The sequence below is a fragment of the Chlamydotis macqueenii genome, chromosome Z, assembly GCF_036417535.1.
Source record: "Chlamydotis macqueenii isolate bChlMac1 chromosome Z, bChlMac1.mat, whole genome shotgun sequence".
Lineage (NCBI taxonomy): Eukaryota > Metazoa > Chordata > Aves > Otidiformes > Otididae > Chlamydotis > Chlamydotis macqueenii.
The window spans coordinates 35982168-36008442 of record NC_141593.1 but is presented as its reverse complement, the minus strand read 5'-3'; the positions used below and the strand labels follow the sequence as shown (position 1 = coordinate 36008442).

Sequence of the window (26275 nt, the reverse complement as noted above, 5' to 3'; positions counted from 1 at the left end):
TTTACCCAAAGATGATGTTTGACATATGTCACTGAAGTGGAAATTCTGCAGTAGCACAGACATCATTATATAGCAGTAGTTTACAGCTCAAGGAAATTATCGTAACCTCTCAGAATACTCAAGTATCTTTTCAGTTTTCCTATCTTCCATTTTTTTTCTGTATCATTCTGTATCTGATTACATGGGTTGTTACTCCATAGGACATTTGTAACTTAATGCTGTCAAAGTTGGTTAACTGACTTGATTTTTTTTTTTTTTTTTTTTTTTGTCTTATGAGCAGTGAGATACCCGAGAAGAAGACAAAAGTACTTCACTCATAGATGAAATAACAATGCTTTTGGGTCTAGTTTTAATATAATATTTTATAAGTAGGTTTGTATCTGGATGTATTCTTTGTCTGTATTCAGAAACTCTAGCTTTATAGATGGCTGGCTTTTCTATATGCTGTTCTGTGTGCTGGGAGATAACATGACATCGTTCAACACCTATGTTCATTTGGTAATGTAGCTTTAAAGTCTTCACCTTCAAAGAAACGGTGCAATTCCATCACAGCCCTAAAGGCAACATCACAAGAAATAGTGTGTGCGGTTAGCCAGGAGTGGAAGGATGAAAAGCATGGCATTCTTGCTGAAGGACAAAGCTACGCCAGCCTTGATGAAGAAGGTAATGTCTTTTAAATCAACAGCCTAAACAGTGTTTTTAAAGGAATTTAGTATAAGCTCTAGAAGCCCTATGACTCCCAATCTGGCTGATATTATTCTCATGGAGAGAGTTGTTAGTCATATTTGGCAGAATGAACCTTCAAGAGCAAGAGGAAGTCAGAATCAAAGTTATAGTGGGATGTTAATCTTCTAGATATCAGGGAGTCCTAAAAAAAATTATCCAGCCCAGGAAGCAGATTAAGGCCAGAGTCAGTGCTATTCTTTTCACTGACTTTTAAATAAACATGTTGCATGAAATGTTTTGAAGCTCAGTTCATTGTTCCCAGAGTCTTTTTGAAGAGATACAGGCTTTGCCCCTTTCAGAACTCAGCCTCACCAGGCTCTAAGGAGAACCAGCCGCCTAATCCCATGTAGAAACTGGGCCCTGGTATTGTGAGACCAGTCCTAGAACTTTGAAGAATTCATCAGATACTCATACCACTGTTTCATATTTGGCCTTCAGGTTACTCTTCTTCAGGTTTTCTACTGAATGGACTGGCTGGTAGGTGACATTCACTCTGTAATGTAAAAGAGTGTGGGTATGGGCACATGAATGTTACAATCTCATCCATTGAAACCTATTAAGAAGCTTCAAGAAACTATTGAGGGCACTATGTGACTCCATACATTTGCATAAAGGTTCTTGGATTTCATTTGAAATGAAATTTGTTAATGTCGTTCTTTATTTTTGTGTATGCAGTACTAGGTTCACACCAGCGGCCAGATCTAGTGCCAAGCACTCCATCTCTGTTTGAAGCAGCTTCCTTGGCAACCACAATTTCTTCCTCTTCCTTGAATGTAGATGAGCATTATCAACGTGATCAACATATGCTTTATTCTAGCAGGTAAATGGTCTATATATGGTAGAGGATTCCCCACCATTTTGCTGAAGATCTGACAGCATGCACAGTGGAAGGGGGCTCTGTGAAAGAAAAAGCAGAAGAAGCAAGTGTCTCTGTAGCTCAGTCTTGAGCCTCTCTAGTGAAGTAGGGGAGCCGTAACCCCATAGGATTTCCTATGTATCAGTTTGTTATGATATGCATTATGCTTGGAGTCACAAAACGGAGAGCATAAACACAGCAAAAATGTTATACTATACTTTACATTTTTGGTCATTTTCCAAAACTTAACTGGGTATTAAAAATTTGCATAGGCCTTAGTCTGTGCTGTAAACCAAACTACATTAAGATCAGGGTAGGAAATACTTGCTGTAATTTGCCTGTAGCCTAAAAGAGGTGCAGAAAACTGTGATGTGCTAGGGAAAGGGACCTACTTTCAAGTTAACCTTTATTCTGAATGTACCGTGCTGAATGATCTGCTCTAAGTTACTTCAAAATGACCATTTTGTGAAGTTAATTTCTATGAAACTTCACCCGTGGGTGTTATTAGAGCCTGTCTAATTTTAACCTAGGAAAGATAAAAACAGAAAAGTCTTAAGAAAAGTTGCGGAGATGCTTGTGAGCTAGCTTCCATGTGATTAGAGTTGTGTTTGAATGTACTTTAGCCATGACTGTCCAATACCATGCTTATGCCACCAAATCTTGCTGGGAGATAGTCTGTGTGCGTGCTTTTACTCTGCTTTGTGCACCTGAAGTGTGCTGTGTGGTGTGGTGTTGCCTGGCTGTGGATCGCTTTACCATGTGTTGTACTGCACAACAGCCATTTCTTTATCTTTTTTTGTTAAGAAGGGTAACTGCTGTGAACTCAAGTATCTTGAATTTTGTTTGGAATAAATTAGAATCCTGGACTGCACAATGCCTATATAAATTTGATAGGTTTATGCATGGGCTGAGATGTAGTTCTTTTCTTTAAACTGCACCTTGTCCAAAAAGATCAAGTTATTTTAAAAGCAATCTTGAGGCACTAGGATTTTACCTCCCATTAAAATTTGACCAACTGTATTTTCATAAGAAGTAAAATGACTTGCAGAGTTACCTGATCAAAGTGATATTTGCAGCTTCCATTTTATTAAGTTGAAATAAATCTCACTGATGTGGCATCTTCCACAGCTCTGATGTTTTGCATAAAAATTTGGAATGTGGTATAGTTTGGGGTTAACAAAGATGACATTTTAATTGCAGAACCATCACAAGTTGTCTCAAAATGCATCTACAAGCTTTAGGACGTACAGTTACCAATGAATACACATTAGTACAAATAAAGGTCCTTCCGTTCAACTTCTGTCAGTCTTTTCCAGTTTTTGACAAAGTTAACTTCAGTATTCCATGATCTTTTACCAAGGTTTGGCTTTGCTAGAGATAAGGTTATGGCGTACTGTTTGTTTGTTTGTTTTTAATTTGCCTTAGGCATCAAATAAAACGACAGAACTACTTTGTATTAGCATCAGTCACCAGAAGAGAACTGCGGAGTTGTCTGGAAAAAGAGTTCAGATTTACTGCAAATAAAACATATCAAATACTCTTTACTCTCCACAAATTAATTGTAGAGAAAATCTATGAGTAAGTCCATGGTACTTTCCTGTAAAGATATTCAAAAATAATTCTAAAATAAATAAGTTTTTTAGCAGATCTACACTTTGATTGTATATTTAGACTTGTTTACTCTCCAGCTGTGATTCAGTCAATGAAGTAGCCTAAAATGTTAGTACATGTTGTCAGCTATGCAATTACCCTGAACATCCTTATCTTACAAAATCAGATTGGAATGGTAGTGTCTGCAGTGCAGGTTTGCCTACTTTCAATTCAGCAGAGAACAATAGGACACATTCTCTAACACAGCAGACCTTGCACCAGCATTCATAGATATGTGGTGCTCTCCATGTCTTGTGTCAAAACAAAAGACCTCGCCTGGTAGCCAGGAGATCTGCCAGGGGGCTGACCAACTAACATCCTTGCTGGTCTAGATGTATCCTCTTCAGCTTGAGCTTGGTGGCAATTTTTTTTCTCCTGACCAAATACTGGTTCATGTCACAATCTTAGTATGTATGATTCTTGAGGATTAGCTTCCCTGTCATAATTAGCGGCTTTCTTTTAGGATTTAAGAAAGCTGCTCAGCGTGCTCAGTATTAAACTAGTTTCCCCAAGATGATTCCGGGCAGTTGCAGTTTTGTATCCACCTCTGCTTTCTGTGTCAGTGCAGGAAGGTCCTTCCTTCTTTGTGGCACTAAATAATATATCTGGCTGAAGTTTTTTCTTATGTTTTTATTGCACATTGGAGGAGCTTCAGTCCTCCCATAAGAAAAGCTGGCAGGGAAATTAAACCACCAAGAACCCCATGCTACAATGATGCACTGAGTTGTGGGTGTCTTCGCTTTTTCTTGCTGGAGTTCTGCTTTTGAGTGTTAGAAAAAGTTGTGATGCAGGACTCATGACTTCGCAAGTTGTCTCTGATTAACTGTCGTAGTTCAGCCCCAACAGGGACCAGACTACGCAGTCTCTCTCTCGCTCCCCCCACACTCCGAGAGAATAGGAGGAGATGATATAAGGAAAAACGGCTCAAGGTTTGAGATAAGGACGGGGAGAAATCCTTAAAGTTACCGTCACGGGCAAAACAGACTTGACCTGGGAAAAACTATTCATTTATTTCTAAAATTAGCAGGAGAATGAGACAGGGAACAAGATAACCTCCCCCCACCCCTCCCTCTTCCCGGGCTTAACATTATCTATACTACCTCCCCTCCCGAGCGGCACGGGGGGCGGGAAAGGGAATGGGGGTCACGGTCAGTTCATCATGCGTTGTTTTACACTGCTGTGTCATCGTCGGGGGAAGAACTCCTCGCATTCCTCCTCTGCTCCAGCGTGGGGTCCCTCCCACGGGCCACAGTCCTTCGTGAAACTGCTCCGGCATGGGTCATCTCTTCCACGGAGTTCAGTCTCTCCGGAACGGCTGCCCCAGCAGGCCCTCCATGGGCCACAGACTCCTTCAGGCATCCACCTGCTCTGGTGTGGGGTCCTCCATGGGCTGCAGGTGGATCTCTGCCCCTCCATGGACCTCCATGGGCTGCAGGGGGACAACCCGCACCACCATGGTCTTCACCACGAGTTGCAGAGGAATCTTGGCCAGGAGCCGCGTTACTCCTCCCCCTCCTTCTTCACTGCCCTTGGCGTCTGCAGCCATTCCTCACAACAGGCTGGCAGACGCCTCTCATGATCTTTTTTACATCTTATTCACATCTCATCTCCTCTCCACTTCTTGCAGCCAGGCTGGGCCGAGTTGGGCCCAGTCGGCTGCCTGGCGAGAGGCCAGAGGGTGAGGCCTGCAAGGCCCATGAGGCTCGCGCCTCCCCCTCTCTGCCCCCTGCTCAGCTGCTTCACATCTTCTCTTCTTTTTTTTTTTTTTTCCTGTTTTCCCCTTCTTAAATACGTTATCGCAGAGGCGTTATCATGGGACATTCTGCTACCAATTGGCTCGGCCTTGGCCAGCAGCGGGTGTGCCCTAGGCCTGGCCGAGTCCACTGAACAAAGGGGAGCAACTTCTAGCAGTTTCCTACAGAAGCTACCACCTTAGGCCCCCCCTCACTAACAAAACCAGAAAGCCTGGAGCGGTCTTTGAAACAAAGCCTGAATGAATGATTTGTTTGCAAATATGATCCTACTTCCAGTCTTTAAATACATAATTGACCTTGACATTCTGCTTCAAGTTATTTAATAGAATTACTGTTTGGCATCTTCTTCGTCAGGCTTTTTCCTCTTTCTTCCTGGCACAAAGGAAAGCATACACAAATTTCCTTGTAAGGAAAGCCCTCTGCTTACAAGGAAATCTCTGGTTTAAGGTAATACAGGGAGATAATCCTGTGTGCATGGCAATAATACGGTATCTGTACAGCTCCATGACTCCTATTAATGCTAATGAGCAGAATGTGCCCTTACCAGTGAGAAAACAGATGCCATTATTTGCCACATTAAAAAGACAGCAGTAATACTTTTGGATGCCTTGAAGCAATGCCATATTTTTAACTTGGTTTTTTTTTTTTTTCTTTTTGGAATTACCATCTGTTTCTGTCAACTATGAATATAATCATTCTCCGGGGAGAGGGAAATGGCATTTTGTATTAGAAGTGAGCTCAGCACCATCTCTTTCAGGGTGCTCAGCACTCGTAGTAGGCAGTGAGGAACTGCTGCCAATGTGGTTAAGCAGAGAGAGGTGACTTGCTGACCTGGAGCCGGCTCCTGAGGCTGTAATCATGTGAGAAGGGTTTATGTAGACCTGGCTTGCTACAGATTAGAACTAGCATAACTAATTAGTAGGTAATGCAGAGCAGCATTTAGGGACTTGTGGTTAAAGCAAAAAAAAAAAGAGAGACTGAGCAGCAGTTGTAAACTGACAATTTATTAGGGGAGTTTTTCCAGACTGCTGGCTGATTGTTTTTCACCAAGTTGTTCCATGGTCCTTGAAAAGTTAGAGGAAACTCGAGGTGTTACCTAGGCAGGGTGTAGAGTAACTGGTGAAAGCAGTGAATGAAGGAGTAGTGAGGAGGGGGAAATGGCTGTATTTTTCAGCACAAAATGAACTTTATCTAAAAAACGGAAGTAAAAAGGAAAAACATGGACAAATGTGACATATGTTACTCAGCAAATGTAGGCTTTCTTGTTTGTCAGAAGACAGCTGTTTTCTGTTCTGTGAAGCTATTTCTCAGTCAAGTGGTTCTGTCATAAGCAATATGAAGTATTCATTTAGTAAGAGAACAGAACTGACAATTTATTGCTTCTATTAAAATTTTCCAAGATTTTCCACTCCTCCTCAAGTAGGCTTATATTTGGCCCAGAGATATTTTAGTACCTAAAAGGTATGTTTTCCTCTAGAATATATATTCAGTTTTGAGTCCAAATACACTTCTTTGAGAGGGTTTATTCGCTTTCTCTTAAGAAATGTAATACTTATATATTATATCAGGGACTATTTGTGTAGCAGAAGTGATAGATTTTTCTTTTCCCCCCTCCAGATAAAGTTTTCCTAATAAGTACTGGTGAATTAAATTAAAGATGACAAATCTGAACATCCTGAGCAGTATGACTGTTGTCTCAGTTGACACAGCTTTTACAATTGGAAAGAGCTGAAGGAGGTTAACCCCTTTATAGGTGCTTCTGGAAATGTTTTAAACAGGAATTTCAAGATACAACAGAATGTCTCTTTCCAATTTCTCATGGCTTCCAGTCACAAACTCAAACAAAACCCCATGATGCATAAAGAGGTACTTCAGCTCTCTGTCTTTAGAGCAGTGCCAAGATACCGTGGGTTATATAAGGAGGATTGCTGAATTCTTCTGATATGTTTGAGGAAAAGAATCTATATTAAATCTAGTTCTTGTTTGTCTTTATGTATTCTGTACCTCCTTTCTGTAAGATGTGTACGTAGTATGGACTTCTCTTTCATCTTCTTTCTGCTTTCCTGTGTATTTTTCAATTGTTTGTTTGCCTTAGCTCTGCATTCCTGGTTTTTTTTTGGTGCAGACCACTTGAAATTTTGAAAGGCTTTGAGAGGTTGTGGGTTTTTTTCTCTTACACAGTCAAAACTTCCTGAAACATCCAAACTTTCAACTGAAATGTCCCATGACTTGACATTCTATTAAATAACCTTTTCAAAGACAGCTTAGAAAATAAAAGTAACATCTTCTGTTTTTTTCAGTGAAAGGGATTTGTAGGGATTAGTTTTCCTGTTGTAAGGAATACTTAATCAGACCCTTTGCCAGTATTTCTATGAATTTCTATGTAAACAACCTTTTGCATGTTAAGTTTAAATGTTCTGTCTGTCCACTCACCACCCTTAGCTTCTGAAGCTTAGCAAATTTGTCTGAATCTTGATTCAAAGAGGATTAAATTCATGCAAGCTTCATGAAAATATGCAGCTAGGTGGAGGAAAAAGATTTGAATGCTCTAATGCTAGGAACAGATGCACTGAGACGCTGGGGGAATTCCCATGGGAAAGAAAGAAAATTTGACTATGATTGAAGCAACATGAAATAGTGGCTTAAAGAAAAACAAGGCTTTCCCAGTTCTGTGATGGAATTACTTTTGTTTCTTTTTTAATTAAGAATTAAGATAAAATAGACTGATTTAGCAATAAGAGGGCAACAGCACAGTTGAGCACTCTCATTGTGCCTGATCATTACTAAATGAGACAAAGTAAGTGTAAAAACGGGGGATTTCGCTTGGCTTTTCTTTCTTCTTCAAATTAAGGATGGGAACTTAGTGCACTGTTGAAATGGTACAAAATTTCCCTTCTACTGAGGTGTTCTTTCTAATACACTGTGTATATAGGGTTTTCATTTGTTTTATGGTATGCCCCCACCCCAATTTGTCATTGCCATACCAGAAGTCTGCCTTAAAACTGGCAATCAATGCAGCTATGATGATGCTGCTGCAGAAATTCAAACTTTCAGTTACCAACTGCTGACAACATGTGTGTTGCTGTTAAGAAATTCATTACGAGAAATTTTTTTTGCTCTTTTATGCAGAAGTTCCATGTACTTGTCTGTTTCAGCACAGTTATTTAATTTGAAAAAAGGCTGTCATTTGTAAATCTCAGTAATGTGCTGGTAGAAGCTGTATTTTGTTGAATCTGAAGTGTGTTGTATGCTTTAAGGTGTCATTCTCTTTTTTTTTCTTCCTGTTATAGGATTACAGCTGTAGTAGTTAATAACATCTAAATAGTAATGCATAATATCTAAAAGTGTTCAGGGGTACTTAAATAAACAATTTATGTTTATTTGCTTATCCATTATGCTCTGTTGGAACAACAATACTGTGACAAAGTTAACAGAGCAAGAGACTTAGCAGAAAAGCAGATTGAAGAATACTGGTTTAAAGACCATAAAACTGAAGAAGCATTGTAGAAGTGTTGTTGAAAAAAAGACTAATATATATTTTATTTAATTGTACAGTTTGATATTTTCTTAATGATAGATGCTGGCATTAGAGGAAAGAAATTCCATCCAAGTGAACAGAATTACCCACTCTCTGGTGGTGTCGGAAATTAATATTTGGGTTTATTGTAGTTGATTTATTAAGTGTTTGTGGAAATAGAAGAGAGTGTCTTTTTTTTGGTATGTAAATGGATGTCCTGGGCAAGCATTTTATATCAAAAGATAAAATTTCAGCCTCTGGCTTCAAATGTGAAGTGTAAAGCAAATCTGGATGATGCACCAGTTTCATTGCAATGGTTTAAGCCTCATATATATACCTACTATAATGATCTCTGTCTTGTGGAGTGTATGGTCTGAAATTTGCTTTTCCTACTAGCTTTTCACTGAAGTCTCGGTTGTAATGTGAGTTACTTTCATAGCCAGAGGAATACTGAGTAATCCTGGAATTCAGTGTAAATGGTTAAGCATTATAAGTCCTTAGTATTAAGTACCAAGGGATCAATGAGGCATCTAGATTTCCTGAACAAGAAATACAGTTCTTTTTCCACTTAAATTTTTCTGAGCCATTTACGCTTAATCTTTTAGTCATTGAGATATTAGAGAATCTTTAATAATGTATGCGTCTCAAAAAAGTTAATGTTGCTTTGGTATAAATCTTATTTGAAGTAGTTTGGTTATAATGCTGTTCTACTGATGTATTATTCAAGCATAGAAAACTACTTTTAATGTATTAAGTATTTTCTTCATGTAGGTATTTACATTCAATATTAAGTACTATATAGCAAGTAAGAATTCAAAATAGACATTAACGCCAGTAAGGCAAGACAGCTGACTGATTCTCAGACGTAAACTGTTGGCTTGCCCACTGATATTCTGAGGCTTGTGTATGAAATAAAGGCTAGAAATTCTAAATGGAAATTATTAGTAACCATGGCAAAACAAGTGACTTCATATTTTGCCATAGTGTATTTGCCCTTACTGAAGATTCTGAATAATTTTCAATAATTTAGCTGTGAAGGCTGTCAAGAAAGCAGCAACAAAGATAATTTTTTTTAGAAGATATAGCAGGAGTATTTCCTTAACAAAAGTCTGTAAGATAAGCAAGTATTTTGTAAAGCAGAGGTTCTGTCCCCGGAGGGGATCAGTGCTGTCCCAAAAGGCAAAGGTCAGTGGCCCTGACAGTGGAAGAAAGACGTAATAAAGACTAAAGGACAAATCCTGTGAATGGAAGTTCCTCAGTCCACTTTGAGCAGGTGATTCAGTGTGGTGTTTTGTTATTAGCCTTGAGTGGCCCTTTATCTGCTCCTGCTACAAACCTATAGGTATATATTGATATGTAAAAGCTACGTAATTTTTTCAGAAAATTAGTCTGTGTGGTTTCATAGATGGTAGCCCCGTGGAAGGAATATTGGCTCAAGAGTGTGTCCTTCACTAGCAAATATACATATATATGACTTTTGAATGGATTTTTTTTTTTAATCTCTTTGTGGTAAATGCAGAATAGCACTATATATCTGAAAGCAGTGAGCCTTGCCATAATTGGCACCAAATTGCAGTACTGTGAAGTGCACAATGCTGCTTCATACTGTGGTTCTCTGTCCTATCTTCCCTTGATACATACTACCGTATTGTAAGCCAGTCAACAGAATTATCATAAACTTAATCAACCTCACTGTAAAGAGTGAGTTATCATTTTCATATTTTCTAACTTGATAGGATCTTTTGCCTCCTTATACTGCCTGGACAGAGTGACACAATTTGACATTGCAGTCTGAACAGCGTTTTGGGTTGGGAGTTTTTTGGTACATTTTAAAAGCAACCCCTTATGTTGCTGTGAGCTTTCCTGGGAGGATCTCTGCCTATATACTGAAGGAGGAATGCCTCCATCTGTGCTTAGTAAATTAATTGGATCTAATCCCATTCAGCTGTTGATGCCCTGTTTGCAGCACTTTTTGTTGTAATTTATTTTAATAGAGCCCTAAAAAGATTGTAAGTGTTGTCCTTCACAGAAAAAAAAAAGAAGTTTTATAATTATTTAAGCAATGTTTTTGGAAACAAATTTGGTGCTGAAAAGTAGAAAGAAAACTTGCACTTTTTTTTTTTACTTCAAACTTAAAATTATTTTTCAGTTAAATACACAGATATATGCATGTGAAACTCCAGTGGTAACAGTAGTTATTTAATACATAAGCAAACGTTTCCTTGACAGAATTTGTCCCTCTGCACACTGCTTTTCATTTTCCATACTCATCCTTGCAAGTCTAATTTAATTACCTTTTTTTTTTTTTCTTATGAGGAGGATCCAGAGGTTCTCAGAACAAACTTCATGTGTAGATCCCTCCAAGGGCTAATACATGTTGATATGTACCTCTTAGTGGATTTGGCTGTTACTACTTGGTATTTTTTAATCTAGACCGAGTTCCTAAGTTATAATTGTGTACACCATCTCTTTCCAACTACATAAATCTGTCAAGTACAAAAATGACAGGTCTTATGATTTTAGTTGGCACCTACAAAGGTGTATAGGTTTGTTGACCGTTGTGAAATCGATGTGCTTATTGTGCTGTTTACTGATTCACGTAAATGGTTTGCCATTAGCACGAGTGCAGTAACACAGGCTCACTGTCAGACTCCTTCGCTTTAAACAGCATTTAAAATTTCAGTCATACTATTTTCTGATGTCTGTAGTTTTGATGTTTGTCAACAGTGTTAGTGAAATAGGGAGGTTTTTTTATCACAGACACATGTGTAACTTATAAACCTGAAATGCAAGGTTGAGTTTTAGAGGTGATATAATATTTCTGCATTGTAAACATTAGACTAATTAATGCGTTTAGTTCAACGGGTCATAAATACCTGTTCTCCCTGTTCATGTTTATACGTATGCAGGCAGATTTTCTGCAACATTTGGTATTGAGTTGTACCTTAGAACAGTAGTTTTACTGCTCATTTAGCCTACAAGGTGTTTTTCTGACTACTTTCTATATGCAGAGATTATAAATATCAAAACTCATGATGCAGTGAGCTGATAATTTTTTCAAAAGCTTATATAAGAGTTTTCAAACACATTGGACATTGCAAATGTGCTGCTATTTAGGGGATAAATATTCTGTGGAATATGCTACAAGAAAGCATATTTGACATCCAAAGATAGACATCAAAGCCTATTTTTATTACAACTTTTCACAATGGGGGAGACAAAGTGGCTCATTCTAATTCGTGGCAGTTGTATTTTGGCACTATCTGAAAGAAGCTGATAATTATATTCCTACAAGAGCTGTCCTTCACACTACAGGAGAAAAAAATATCCCAAACAACTAAAATAAAAATGCATCTCAAACTTCTACTTTGGTCCGTTGTTACTACCTGCCACTGTTTCTGCCATTCTTCAAAGGCTGCACAGTGACTTGGAAAGGAGACGGGAGTTCTACCTGTCCTTCAGGCTGCCTTGCAAGTAGACACATTATGATGAGGCGTATTTATTTTTTCATGAGGAAAACAGAAGTCTTTTATTTCTAGAACTGTCATTTCAGTGTAAATAAAATATGAAGGACAGAAATAGTAATTAAAATTTGGGGAGGTTTGAAGGACACAAGTCTTTTGACTTTTTTTTTTTTACTCATTATTATTGCAATTTTATTTTTTATAATCCTGCCTGGTTATGCTAGTTCCTTGAGAAAGTGTAATTTTTTTCTTTTATTCCTTAGAAACGTGATAGTCTTACATATGTCATCTTTAGAGTAAAATGTGTAAAAGTTATGCTGTTCTACATATCTGCAGAAAATCAGTATAATTTAATTGTTCCTGCTGAAGATCTTGTGCCCAATATCCCATTTTTCATAACTGCAAGTAGCAATACTTCATTATCTTTAAATTTTTGAGCTAATTTGAATGAGGATTTTTTTTTGCATCTTGTGTCCAAGAGAGTATTTTAGAAGGACTTCGGAAAATGAAGGTTTTATTTTATTTTCTACTCAAGAGGAAGAGAACTTGAGCCTAGTTTTTTATTAAATGTGTCGAAGTGTGCTAATTTAGAAGGCCAGAGTATGGCTTTTGTCTTCACTTCAGCATAAGACCAGAATATTTAGTAGTTCTTAAAACAGTACCCACATTAACACTAAGGATGAGACCTTCAAAAAAAACAAAAACAAAAACAAAAGCTTTTTGCTTTTCCCCTTTTTCATAGGAAAATTGGAAATCTTGTTCTTATGTATATCTTCATGTAGTTCATAGTCACTTAGCCAGTTGGGGTGCATGTTCTTCATGCTGTCATTGCAAGGCAATGACAACAAACAAAATAACTGTCGTATTCTGCCATGAAAATTATTTCTAACTAAGCAGCTGGAACTAAGAAGGTGCTATTACATTATTACACATAAGCACTATACTGCAGTTGCAGCAGAGTTCAGCTCCTGGCAAAAGTGGTTGCTTTCATACTGACACCAGTGTGGGCTCCAAAAGCAAATTAAGATGGCAGTGACTTGAAATTTCCACTTTCTCCTTTATATGCATTACAGATTAGCTTCCCAAAGTGGACAGTTCATGTTCTTTGAATAGAGGAAAAACCTCCCGTTATTGCACTTAAAGTATATGAAAGACAGATCTGTCTTCTGAGAGTTTTCTTACTCTCTTTAAATAAACAATTACACAAAGAAAAAAAAAAACCAAACAAAAATCGTTTTAGTAAACAATTCTTCATGTAGGAAATTAGTCTTTCTTACTTGCAGAGTTTATCTCTAATTATTCAATGTGAAAGTCACAGCAGGAGGGGACTGCTATCTACAAGTGAGTTGTGTGTCTTCGTAAGAAAAAAGGTGGACTTGCATCCGTGTTGTTTCATCCTCTTCTTTTATGCATGATTTTGTTCAAGGGATTTCAGTCACTGTTGGTTTTCTGTATGTAAGCCTACTGTATCTTTGTATTTTCTTCTGCTGCTTTTCTCAGTTTTCTTTCTGTTTGTCCATATATATTTAATATAATATTTGCTTCTGTATATTAAATCTCTCTTCTAGGAAGTTTACTACTAAATAACAAAATTGTGACATTTATATGAGCTTCTCTTTGACTTCTCTTAACATGCTGGGTTTGTTTTAACCCTAATTTGCTCCCTGACTTCATACTCTATTTCTGCAACGGGTAGGGAAAAAAAAAAAGAGGCACACTCCAAAGAGGAGATGGCATTGTCTTTGTTACCTATGTTATAGGTAAAACCAGCAGTTTAACAATCCCGAGACTGAGTGCTGAACTCACGTTGCTGCTGTTTGCTATCCACAGCAGGCTGTGAAGCAACATAGATTATAATTTAACAAACTAAGAGGAAAAGAAGCACAGTGCCTTCTAATGGAAAAGTAGAGAATAGAGGAAGCAAAGTAAGCGTCACACTAAGCCAGTGACTTAAACTGAAACAACAGGACTAGGCCTTAAGTCTTCTGATACATGGAGGATATAAAATAAAATGCCACTGGTGTGAATTGCAGAATCCTCACCTCATCCTGAATACAGGCTTGAGAGGTTTTCTGGAAGTGACAGTAGTTAAAAATAACAGCAGTAGAGGTGTCAGTGATGTGGCCTGAAAGGAATAACTATTTGGATTCTTTTTTTTTTTTTTTTTTTTTTTTTTTTGCTTTTAAACCTAACCTGGTGCAGAAATGAAAGCCAGGTATACACCACAGCGTGCCTGACTTGCTTTGCAGTTAGTAATACAGAGCTATTTTCCACAATACTGAGTTTGCATATTTTTATAGCAGTAGTAGCTGCTTACTGCACATTCATCTTGTGTCATATTGTTTTAATATATGGGCCTTTGCACATTCAGAGGCCTAACTGTGCAACAGCAGACCTCAAAATTCTGCAAACAAAAGTGACTCTATCCCCGCTCCCCCACCCTTTTCCCAAGAGTAGTATCTTTCATGCCAGAGCTTATTTTGTGGGAGATGATAAAACATAGTCTAGCCTTTGGCAACAGCCCATTCTTTCCCTTGCTTTCTGCCCTCTCCCCTTCAGTAAAATTGAGGCATTGGCAGAAAATTGATGTGACTGAAATGTTGCTCCATGAACACAAGTAACACGTGTCAGAAAAGTGCTACTAAATCAGCGGGAGCTGAGTCACCCTTGGGACAAAAAAAAAAAAAAAAAAAAATTGTTTTGCTTTTGAAAAGATGCCTAATGCACTATATAATAAAAGGAAAATTGTAATGTGGCAAATTTAATGCTGTGCACTTAATACTAATTCAACATGAAGGTGACTGATAACTCATTCTTTTGTTGAACGTTTGAATTTGTTTTCTACTTTGCATGCTAGCTTTGCCTTTTCTGAAATTATAACCCAACCAAAACATACTTAAACTACAAAGTACTGCAAAGGAAAGGAGAAATTTGTCATTTCTGGACTGATGGCTGTAATTGTGTTTTGATAACCAGTTATAGTGCAGAATTGTTTGCTTTTCACCTTGTGTGTACATAGGTAAGAACTTTTAAAATATGTCTCTGCAAAACTGACAGCTGAGTTCTCAAGGCAGCCTGGAGTCTGTTAGTTTCTGGCAGCTAGAGAGGACAGGTGATAATGGGCACCTAACTCCATTAGAACACCTTTGAGAGTTTCAGCCTGGTGTTTCCAAGTGTGTTCACAAAACAAAACAAGATTCCAGCGTGGATGCTTTTGCAGTTTCATATTCTTTCTGGGTAGCAGAGAACAAAAAATCCTGTCTATGAATGAAATAATACAGGGCACCTGCTCTGTAAACACCACTTCCTTGTAGAGCTGTACTAATTACAGTACACTCTTGCTCTTCTCCCACTTTCCCTTCTGAACTGTTGGCTGCAAGTGATCCCTGCATGAGGAAGTCCAGTGCTACTGTGCCTAATTACCGAATCTTTTTTCCTCTCTTCTGAATTAAGAGATACTGCCAGAATTTACACCATGTGGGAGCAACTTCTTCTGAAGTTAATGAAATTATCCCACATTTACTGTCACATTGCTCCATTATTTACATAAATATTACAGTTCAGGAACAGTGTTACTTCCTGATAAATTTTTAATTAATGCAAAAGTAGACACTGTGGTTTGTGTGCATTAGTCCAATACAGGCTGCTTGTTATCTAGTCATTGTCAACACATCTGTATTTGTCCATTTGCATTCCATCTTTCCAAGTATTTTAAGCTCTTACATTTGAGAGAGAAACATTTTAAGATTTTCAGCTATAAGTGAGCTCTCTGTAAGTTGTATTTTTGGTTGACTGTAGTCTCCCTTCTTTTTGCAGTAAAGGGTTGCCTTCAAGTTCAACAATCACTTTAGAAGACAGCGCCATCTATTTGACTTCAGAACAGAGCACACTGGAAATGGAAAATGATAATGCTTCAGTTTTGGATGTTTACTTAGTAAGTTATCAACCTGTTTCTGGTTGGCTTTTTTTCCACTTTGACTAAAATACGTGCTTAACTTCAAGATTACGAGGTTTATTGAGGTGTTTCTTATATGAGACATATGCTTAAGTAACTTGTCAAACCAGATCTGTCAAGAATCTATGTACCTATTAATTATTGTGGTAATAATGAAGTATGCTGAAATGCCTTTCAGTTTTTACTCTAATAGTAGGGGCTTTTTTTCCTATTATTTGTTTTCCATAGGAGAAAAAAAAAGAAAAAAAGAAAAAAAAAATCTTTCCTCTTCATGGTGAATATTCCACAATGTAGCAATTAAATTTTCTCAGAGAGGAAAGTTCTGTATTTACATAAGTGATTTTGAAGCCAGTGAAGTAGAGCTCAATATGACATTTATTAATGGCTTCCCTTTCTACTCTGAAGGGTTGTCCAGTTGCGGTGGCTGGAATATGATTAAAAATGTATCTTTGCTCTTTTGCTTCCTAGTGAGCAGTTTATTTGGTTGCTGAAAGATAAGCTCAGGTCCACATCTTTGCTTGTCTTCGGATCACCTGTGTTTTAAAAATTCTTTTGATACCTACAGCTCATTACACAGACATAAAGGCAGTAGGCACCCAGCTCCATTTCAAATTGAGTGAAGTTTCTCTTAGGCCATTTTGAAAAGTCTCAGTATAAGTATAGGAAGGAGATATGTTAAGCTTGGCTTTTTTTCCCAAAGGCTTGTTTTCCTAAAGCACAAATTAAACAATTCTGATATGTTCTTAGTAATATTTTCCTTCTATTTTCATAAGTAAGTGTATGTGGCTTTTGTGGCAAGAATTTTACTAGAGAGGAAGTGTCAAAAAGGAAAGTCTGTTCACTCAGTTTCTAATAAATATTTCACACAAGCATGGTTGTTTCCTTTGTAGATAAAAGTTCATAGCATTCTTTATTTTTCTTATCTCTAGAGTTTTCTGATTTTTGTCTTAAGAGATCCAGAATATCATAGAATCATAGAACAGCCCAGGTTGGAAGGGACCTTAAAAGATCATCTGGTCCAACCTTTCAGTTGGGAAACAAAGCATGAATGAGATTATCTAGCTCCCTGTCCTGTCACATCTTGAAAACCTCCAGTGATGGCCACTCTACCACATGCCTGTAGAGGTTGTTCCAGTGATTGATTGATCATGTTGAAAAAAAATTTTCTGGTGTCAAGATGAAACATGTTTGTCACATGTTTGTGTCTGCTCCCAGTGCTGTTTCTCTGTAGGCTGTACCACTGATTTTTTTTTTTTTTTCTTCTTTTTAGCCAGCAATGCTTGAATATATACAGTTCCCACTCAGTAGTCTCTAATTTAATAGTCCAGCACACTTAGGGGAGTTGTTGTCTATCCCCACGGCCACTGAAACAAGACAGCAGCAAGTACCAGTGGCCAGTTAGATGTAGAATTAACTGTGACCTCAAGTAGTCCATTAAATCAACCTCTTCCTGTAGGACTAGTGTTAATTGGGCTTGTTGCTGATACAATGTTGACATTAATTGTCTGTAAAGAGAGACTCACAAATCCTAAAATGTTACAGGAAATGGACAAATGAGTAATCACATGCAGCCTAACCTTGCTAGCAGATTGGCTGACTTAGTGAGTTGTGCTTTAAATTAATGAAGTTGTAGGATCCAGACCTGTGACACCTGCATATTCATAAGCCACAGAGTGGATGGGCACACCTACTAGAGTAGTAGGGAATGCTTCCCAGCCCTTTACAAAGGCAAGCACCCTAAGTCCAACCACCTCAAATGCATATATACCAAAACATTTAGTCTGGGCAGCAAGGAGGAAGAACTGGAACTCTATGCCAGTATGAGAGTTACAATGTGTTAGGAATTGCAGAAACTTGGTGGGAAGACTTATATGACTGGAAGACCACAATGGATGGCTACAAATTCTTTTGGAAAGATAGGAATGTAGGAAGAGGAGGGGGAGTTGCACTTCCTAAAGAAAGGGAAATTTGAGTATATGGATGTAAGCTATGGAGACAACAAAAGTTCTGTTGAATGCTTTTGGATCAAGATTAGATGGTTCATCACCAAGGACACTCTTATATTTAGTATCCATTATTGACCTTCCAACCAAGATGACAAGGCTGACAAAACTTTGGCTGCTCAGGAAAGTATTGGGCCAACAGAACCTGGTCCTCATGGGTGACTTCAATTACCCAGCTATTTGTTGGGAGAATAACACAGCAGTGGACGAGTTGTCCATGAGATTCCTGGAACACATGAGGACTGCTTCCTGCTACAGGTGCTGGACATACCAACTGTGAACAGTGCGTTGTTAGATTTACTGCTCACAAACCAAAAAGATTTACTTGACAGCATGACTACCAATGATAGCCTTGGATACAGCCATCAAAACATTGTGGAGCTTAAGATCCTGCTGAGCACACTGAAAACCAGTAGAAGGATAAAGGCCTTGGATTTTAGAAGAGCCAGCTTCAATATGCTCAGGACCCAGGTGTGAGGGATTCCATGGGAAGCGTACATGGAGGGCAAAGGAGCTTGTGAGTGCTGTGAGTTTTGACTTTTGAGTTTTTAAGCAACAGCCTCCTGGAAGCAAAACAACAGTCCATTGCCTAAAAAGGGAAAGGAGAGAGGCAGAACAAGAGACCATTCTGGCTTAACATGAGCTTTTGAGTGTGCTTTAAAGCAAAAAAGAAGCATACCAGCTATGAAAAGGTGGCCAAATACCCACTGAGGACTACAAGAACCTTGCTAGGGCATGCAGAGAAGCAGACAGGAAGGCTAAGGCTCAGCTAGAACTGAAATTGGCCAGAAATATCAAGAAGGAGAAGAGGTTGTTCATACATGTGAGCAGTTAAGCAGAAACACAGGAAAGACATGTTGCCTCAGCAACCGGATGCTGTGGCGAAGCACATGTTACTTAAGTGGCAAACTTATCTTAATAAATTACTTACCCCCTGCCTTCTTGGTCCTGTCCCACACACTGTATTGATGCCTCCTTAAATATCTTGAGATTGCTGTGGAAGTGAGCTGTAATTTAATCAAATGTACTCCTATGTGTATGCTGAGGTGTTTGTGGAAGAAAGAGGAATAAGATACCGTTTTATGCACTAATCTTTTACTTCTTAATGCCCCCCAATATGCTTCAGCGTTAGCCTCTGATTGAGAAAGTCTGATACTAAAGGATCAGTGATGTGTGTTATCAATTTGATTCACAGCTACTGAGGCAGAAGGCAGTTTTATTTTTATAGGAGAATGACTAAATGCAGGCTAGAAGGCAAAGATGCGTGTTTTCAAAAACACTAGGAACAGGTCAGTCATTTCTAATGTATTTCTCAAAAATAAAGCAAAACGATGTTTGCATTAGTTCATTTAAGCCTCAATTGAAAAGGCTACAAGATTCATTTTGACCTTTTAAAAGCATGAGGAGAAAATGTAGCTTTAAATGGCATTCTCAGATTTTCCTTTAACACATAGTTAATAACCCTTGTCTGTGTTTCTGTTGCAAGGCAAGCTGCTGTTGTCTTACTCACTAGATATTATAATGAAAAATATCTTTACTTGCTTAATTTCAGTCACTCCACTAATCTTTTGATGTCTTTGCCTCCTGCTTTGAAATGCTAAACTTCTAGGACAAATTTTAGTCCTCTGTTAAATTAAGAGCTATGAATTTTTGATCCTATGAATGAAAAAAAAAAAAGACATCGTAGTAAAATTACATTGTGTTAACTTATTATAAAAAACCAGCTTAAAATGGCATTTGGCTGAACAGTGTTGTGTACAAATTCAGACAATCAAGTAAGGTGGAGTTGAGCAGAGATTGTATAAAAAAAAAAAATCATGTTACAGGTAAGAGCACTGTTTTTGGGATGTTACATTAAGGGAACACCATGTAGACTCACACTGTGCAGCTGATGTAAGAAATTTATAATTTACCTAGTAACAGCAAGAATTTTTGTTCCAGGACACAGGTACAGGGACATCTTGAGATTGCAACCGAAGGGCTGGTCTGAGCTCACAGCTCCTCAGTTCTGAGCAAAGACCAGGTTCAGCAAACCAGCATTTTGTGCATCTGCCACTCTGAGCAGCACTGTTAGGAACATCCTTGTGTCCAAGTTTACTTCAAAATTCCATTGGTTTATTTTCTTTTAAATCTTCTAACCCAGATAGTAATTTAAGAAATCTAGCTTTTATGAATAAAATATGACTAACCATGATCTGCACTTAGCAGTATGTATAAGCCAATCTAAATTATTTCCATATATTTCTAGTACCATGCAGTGGGAAACAACTATTGAATATTCTATAAAAATAATTTTAATTTTTAATTAAAGATTAGAGAAAGATAGAAGCAGATATATTAAATAGTTGGAAATTTGAAATGTTTCTCTGCAGAGAATTAAAACATTCAAAGTTTCTTGTTTTTATGAATATGTAATACAATGATAGATCAGATACTTAAAAGGAAAAGATGCTGTCTGAGATAAACAGATGTCCTGTAAGTAAGCCAGTAACAGAGAAGGTGACACTATTCTATTTAGCACTTTGATGTAAAAATACACAAAACAATAGAGTAAAACAATGTTTCCTTCTTTCTCTGGAAATAAACTTAGTCTCTTTAAAACTCCCCTGAAGCCTTATTTATTGGTGTCAGTTCAGGCAGTGTCAGCTGATATATAGCCAGAAAAGCATTAGATGTCAGCAAATGCTGTCGAATACAGAAGTCTACTGTGTTCCAGCCCAATCCTGTAAAAGTTTCTTCAAGAGAGATCAGCAAGTGCAACCGATCCTGAAGACCTTAGTCCAGTACTAGTAAGGACTGGTACCTAAAATGGAGTATCTTGAAAGTTATCATTTCACTTACAAAGTAAGGAATAACTTAGTCACCTTGTTCCTTCTGTTCTGCAGTGAAGTCCCAAATTCTTTGATTGAGTTTTCTGTCCTTGAAAGAGCAACATGTGCAATTATGAACTACTCCACTCTTTTCTTAGCCTACCCCTGAAATGACTCATAAAGGTAGCTGACACATTATTTTGACAAACTACTGTATAAACAAAATCAGAGTAGTAAGGCTTAAGAATTACTTTAATTGGTTCACTACAAGTAGGCTTGATTTCCTTTACACTTGCAGTGGAACAAAACCATGCATACATGCATGTAAATAGCAACAAACTTTGAAGTTTGCTCCCTTGTGATGCTGTACATCTTAAGTCATCTGGTGGTAAATACAGGATTTAAATAAATATATGCCCTGCCTATAGGATTTAATAACGAACTATTTTGCTTGAAGAACACTTCTGAATATTTAACTATAATGAAAGCTACTTAGGCAGTACAGGGATTGTTATGTGGAAGTAAAGCATTGCCTCCTGTTGCTGCAGGAGGGGCTCACAAAATTTGTATGTAATTTAGAAGTCACTACCACTGAGGACATGGTTGAAAATGATTAATAAGGTCTTCAGTAAAATAAAAGTAATGAGCAAGTTCAGCATATTTAGAGTCTGGTTAGTGTAGCTATGATTTGTGTCAGATGAATTGCATAGATAATATTATTACATTTAGAATTACTTATGTTGTGTCCAAATGCCAATTTTATTATAGGATTTTGAAGTCTTAAAACATCACTGAAGATTAATTTTGTATTTCAAAGTTGCTATAGATGCATAGATAAGCAGATTTACAGATATTGGTCTATAAAATACCTGTTTAGAAGCTGTCAAAACTGTCTGCCTCCTCTTACTCTTTAGGGATCTTCCTCATTTCTTCTGTTCTCACTCCTGTAGTTCTGTATTAAAGCCTGTCTCTTTGAGCATTTCCTAGTTCATATTCATACCCTTCCAACGGCCAGGTTACTGTCTAGCTCGTCATCTTCACAGTTGCTTTCTCTTGCAAATAGTTCTATCCCTTCAGCTGTTTTCAGTTTAGCATGCTAAGCTCCCTCATCTAGTATAAACTCTTATTTCAAACAAGAAAATTCCCACCTAGCTCTGATTGAATGAAGAATCCTAGTCAGATACAACTTTGGCTAGGGGATTGTACTTCCACCATAATCCTTGATGAGGTGTTTGGTTTTCATTCCAAAATATTTTGCTTCTTGGTCTTTCATAACATTTGATTCAATTCTAATCATGTTGTAGTTTTCTTCAGGGCGCTGTTGTGGAGCAGTAATAAGTGTGGCTGAAATTAAAGCAGTTCCCAGGCAGGATCCATGTGAAAACAAGCTAATAAGTACACAGTTACACTGTGCTGCATACCTCAAATTTTGGTATGTTGCTCTTTCTGGAGGCTTCAGCTTCTTTGCATCATCATTTCTGCTGAAGGTACTGGTGAAAAGCTTGGTAGATTGAACATTGATTCTGGGACTGTGAGGAGAGAATTCAGACCTCCTGCCTTACAGACATCATATCTTTCCCCTGAGAGCAGAATAATGCTTAAAATGTTATGTGTGCATACTGAAACCAATCAAGTACTCTTTCCTCAAAGGAGAATTCTTTTTAATTAAGGCTGAAGGGGGCAAACCTACTTGTTTTATGCAGTAAAATAACTCTGTTATCTACCTTATCCCTGTATCCATGCATGCATGATCCTAAAAAAAAAAAAAAAAAGAGAGGAAAAAGAGACCCATGTCTCTCGTAGAACTGGTGTGAGGTGAAACAATAACCAAGCACTTGAATATAGTTTGGCAGAAGTGTTCTTCCAGAAGCAGCACTTTGTAGGAAGCAACGTACCAGCAATGTTTCAGTCACCCTTGCATGAAAATCAGATATGGGAATTATGTGCTTGATTAGATTACAAAGGTACCATTTCAAATTACAAGTAATACATTACCTGAGTAAAACAAGTGCTAAAACGCCAGCACATATTGTTACTAAACTGCACATTCGCATGCCCCAAGGCTTTTAATGCACCATATGAGGAAATCAATCATCTCTGAAACAAATCCATGAAAAAGAACTGGAGCACAAAAATGCTCAAATACAGAAAGCCTCAAATAGGCTCAAACTTTGTAAATCCATTACATACTCAGCGTGAGACATCTCGGACAGTGATTACAGGAATGCATCCTGTAGTGTCACTTACTTGTTTTTTATAATTTCAGACCCAGTTGCTACGGCCAAACTCAGCCTCTATCACAAAATATTGTTTCTTATATCTGAAATCAAACTGACCCCAAAAGTTGTGCAGTGATTACAGAGTTGGTTCAAGCATAATGTCCTGCACCTTGAAATAGATGGCAGTAGGTAGACTTTCATTGCTAGGCAGTGGCTATCTAGAGAGAGAGAGAAAAGTCTCTGAGAAATTAGCACTGTGCTTGCTAGCATCAGTGATTATGAACACCCTAACACTGGTGCACGACACAGGAAGTTTAAAGGTTGCCACAGAACAATATTGAAATATCATTCTTCAAGGTTGAATGTCTAGTGCTAGAAGTCATAACTAAAATATTGATTTAAATCTACTGGTTACCTTTTTCTGAGATAAGCTTTAAAAATACCTTTGGAGATTTTTTGCTGTTGTTCACAGTCAAGATTAGATTGCTGTTGAACTGTTTAAAGATTAGTTAAATCTAGAAAAGGAAAGTACAATTTAAAGGTGACTTTAAAAATCTCTTTAATAAATGGGAACTTACGCCTTCATTATATTTTTTTAAAAAAGATTTTAGAGTAAGGTCACTGTAGATGTCTTGGTTTTGGTTTTGTGCCCTGCTTCACGTTGGATACATTAGCTGAGATGCATTCAATTTACTGCAACATTTTCTTCAGCTGTCAGTTTATCCTTAGTTTGAGTCACAGTAATAAGGTGTTCAGCAAAGAACAGTTTCTTTTCAATTCATCTGTGACTCCATAGAGATGCTAAGGAGGGATCAACTATTTGTATTATGTAACTGCTACTTCTGTAGAAGGTACTGTAGAAATCTCTAATTCATTAACATTATTAAGTAATTGTTTTGTAAAAAAAGTGATTGCTATGACTTTGACTGGAACATTAGTTGTGCCTGAAAGTTTTTGAATAGGTATGATTTTTCAACTGGGGAAGGGTATCGTGCAGAAGCTAACATGACTCTTACACATGATGTACGGAGACTGCAGTTTTTCCCCTAGCACTTTTAAGTAACAAAGGCTCCAGTCAACTCTTCAAGGTAATAAAAGCTCTTGTGAACTGCTGAGCACTCTCAGTTTGGTCTGTCTTCTCTGCTGTCCAGAGTGTTCAGCATTTTGCAGCAGCAAATGGTTCCATTTTATGTAACATAAGCGTAGTGCAAAACCATAGGTCTTAGCTGTTGTACAAGAAAAGAAACTTGATGCTTTTGATTTGGGGGCAAGGTAAGAAAAGGATCAAAGCCAAATTATGCAGCAGCCTTCTTAGAGGAAGAAAGATGTTACCTGCTTATAATACTGTAAGAAAACAAACACAACTCTTGACTTGACCTGTAATTTCTGTATTTCCAGTAACAAAGAATACACAAAGAATAAAACTAAGAGAAGTGACCATGATTAATGAAGAGCACTTTCTGCACTCCTGATTTAAGAAGAAGGAATTTGCTAAGCCTAACAGACAAAGAATAGTAATCAACTGAACTTGTTCTAAGAAGTGTCAGGATCTTTGAATCACAGAAATGATCAATGGACTTGGCAAAAATGACATGAAACATTCCATACTCTGCTATCATCTGCTGCTGCTTGCTGAACTGTGAAGAACTGTGCATGCAGGCTGCTTTCTACTATATTGCCAATCACCTTTTTTGGACCTGAAAGCGATATTTTCTTATCGGCTCTCTAGTGGTTTTATTTGCATGCATTCTGTAACTATGCATAAGTAAAATCTGTTGTCTGCTTTACCTATTTAAAAATAAGCACAGTGGTGAATAAAATTATTTTTGACCCTTCAGTTCTAATCACTTAGGTCCATGTGAGTGGAAATGGGAATTGATGTCATGCAAGTGTAAAGGTTAACCTCTGCACATACTATATGAAAATGAGCCTCTAAAGATATTTTCACTGTTGGTGAAAAGGAGAAAAAAATGTTATTTATAACAAAGCCTTATGTTGTGTACATTTATTATCTTTGAAATATTTTTTATTTTAGTTTATTTCTTGTAAAAGAGAAATTATATAATTTATTTAGTAAATACTACTGTAAACTATAGTTTTATTGATGAATAAAATATTTTGTTCTCAAGACTTACCACAGTTGTCAACCTGCTCTTGATCTGTGTAGGACTTACTGTTCTGGTGTCTCCCTACCTTCAACATGGTCTTGAGAGGCATCTCAAGAGATAGGACAATCACTCTATAACAGGACATCTGTCTTTATCTTCTGACAGCTCTATAATGAAGAAGGGAATCTTGAAATTAGGGCAGAAAAGACAAAGGAACATATTCAACAGGCATTGCTTCATAAAAGAATGTCAGGTTTTTCAGTATGGACAATCATCTTAAGACACCTATAGAAACTATTCTAGTTTCCTATGTTTCCCTAGCAGCAGCAAGATAATCCCAAACACCAGTGACCATCAATCTTAGATTTCATTCTTCAATGCGGTGGTATATTTAAAAACTACACAGCTGTCACTTTGAAAGTTTATAGAAGTTATTGGTAATAACATTTATTCCAGGACTAAGTGTAGCAAACCTGCTGGATTGACAAAAACAGAATTTGGCACTTTAATTCCTAGAATTATGTTTTGTACCTCTGAAGAATTTTCCATTTAAGGTTTCGGTGTGGGTTTTTTTCACTTTGATGTAATCCTATAACCCTGACAAGGAGGAGGGTATTGTTCCTTAATTATGCACAGAATAGAGAAATTGAAAGGTGGTTTGTTTTGTTTTGCTTTTTTTAATCTAAGTATGTAGAGCCTCTGGCTTAACAGACCGTATGTCCCATGATTACCTCTTTTCCAGGCTTTAAAATTAGCTTGCTTAATCTCAGCAAGAGAATTCTTCTACAACATTCCTCTTAGAAATGCAAGAGACCAATCTGCATGCCCTGTGAGCACAAACATTTTGTACATCTATGTGAAGTGCCTGCTCCTTCGTGCACAGTGTATAGCATATTTAGTATGTGTCTCTATGCTAAGCAGATATTTTCAATTTAGTCTTATTTGGGGAAAGACATGACATTTCTTAATTTAAGCACCAGATTAACCTTCATAAAGCACACACACATCACTTTTTTTTTTTCCCAATTACCTAGCAGACTGTAGTGTCTGAATCATTTGTCCTTAGGAAGAACCCAGAGGACATACAACTTAACTGCAACAATTCCACCCGAACCCACAATTTCCGTACTAAACAATTCAGAGACTGAGCCATCCTTTGTGTACAACCCCTTTAACACAGTCATTTTTAAATGAAAATGGTCTTGTAATACGT

At 37.5% G+C, this 26275-nt stretch overlaps 1 protein-coding gene across 2 annotated transcripts in view; it reads left to right on the top strand.

Annotated features, from left to right (window-relative positions):
- Positions 1–25088, top strand: part of PIP5K1B (phosphatidylinositol-4-phosphate 5-kinase type 1 beta) — a 109571-nt gene extending 84483 nt beyond the window's left edge. For both annotated transcript variants that reach the window (XM_086770991.1, XM_086770992.1), the window contains 4 exons: positions 508–663; positions 1402–1546; positions 15784–15901; positions 24353–25088. In XM_086770991.1, coding sequence (XP_086627117.1) covers positions 508–663; positions 1402–1546; positions 15784–15901; positions 24353–24355 — 422 coding nt within the window. In that variant the 3' untranslated portion in view covers positions 24356–25088. The remainder of the gene's footprint in view (positions 1–507; positions 664–1401; positions 1547–15783; positions 15902–24352) is intronic.
- Positions 25089–26275: the final 1187 nt, after the last annotated feature.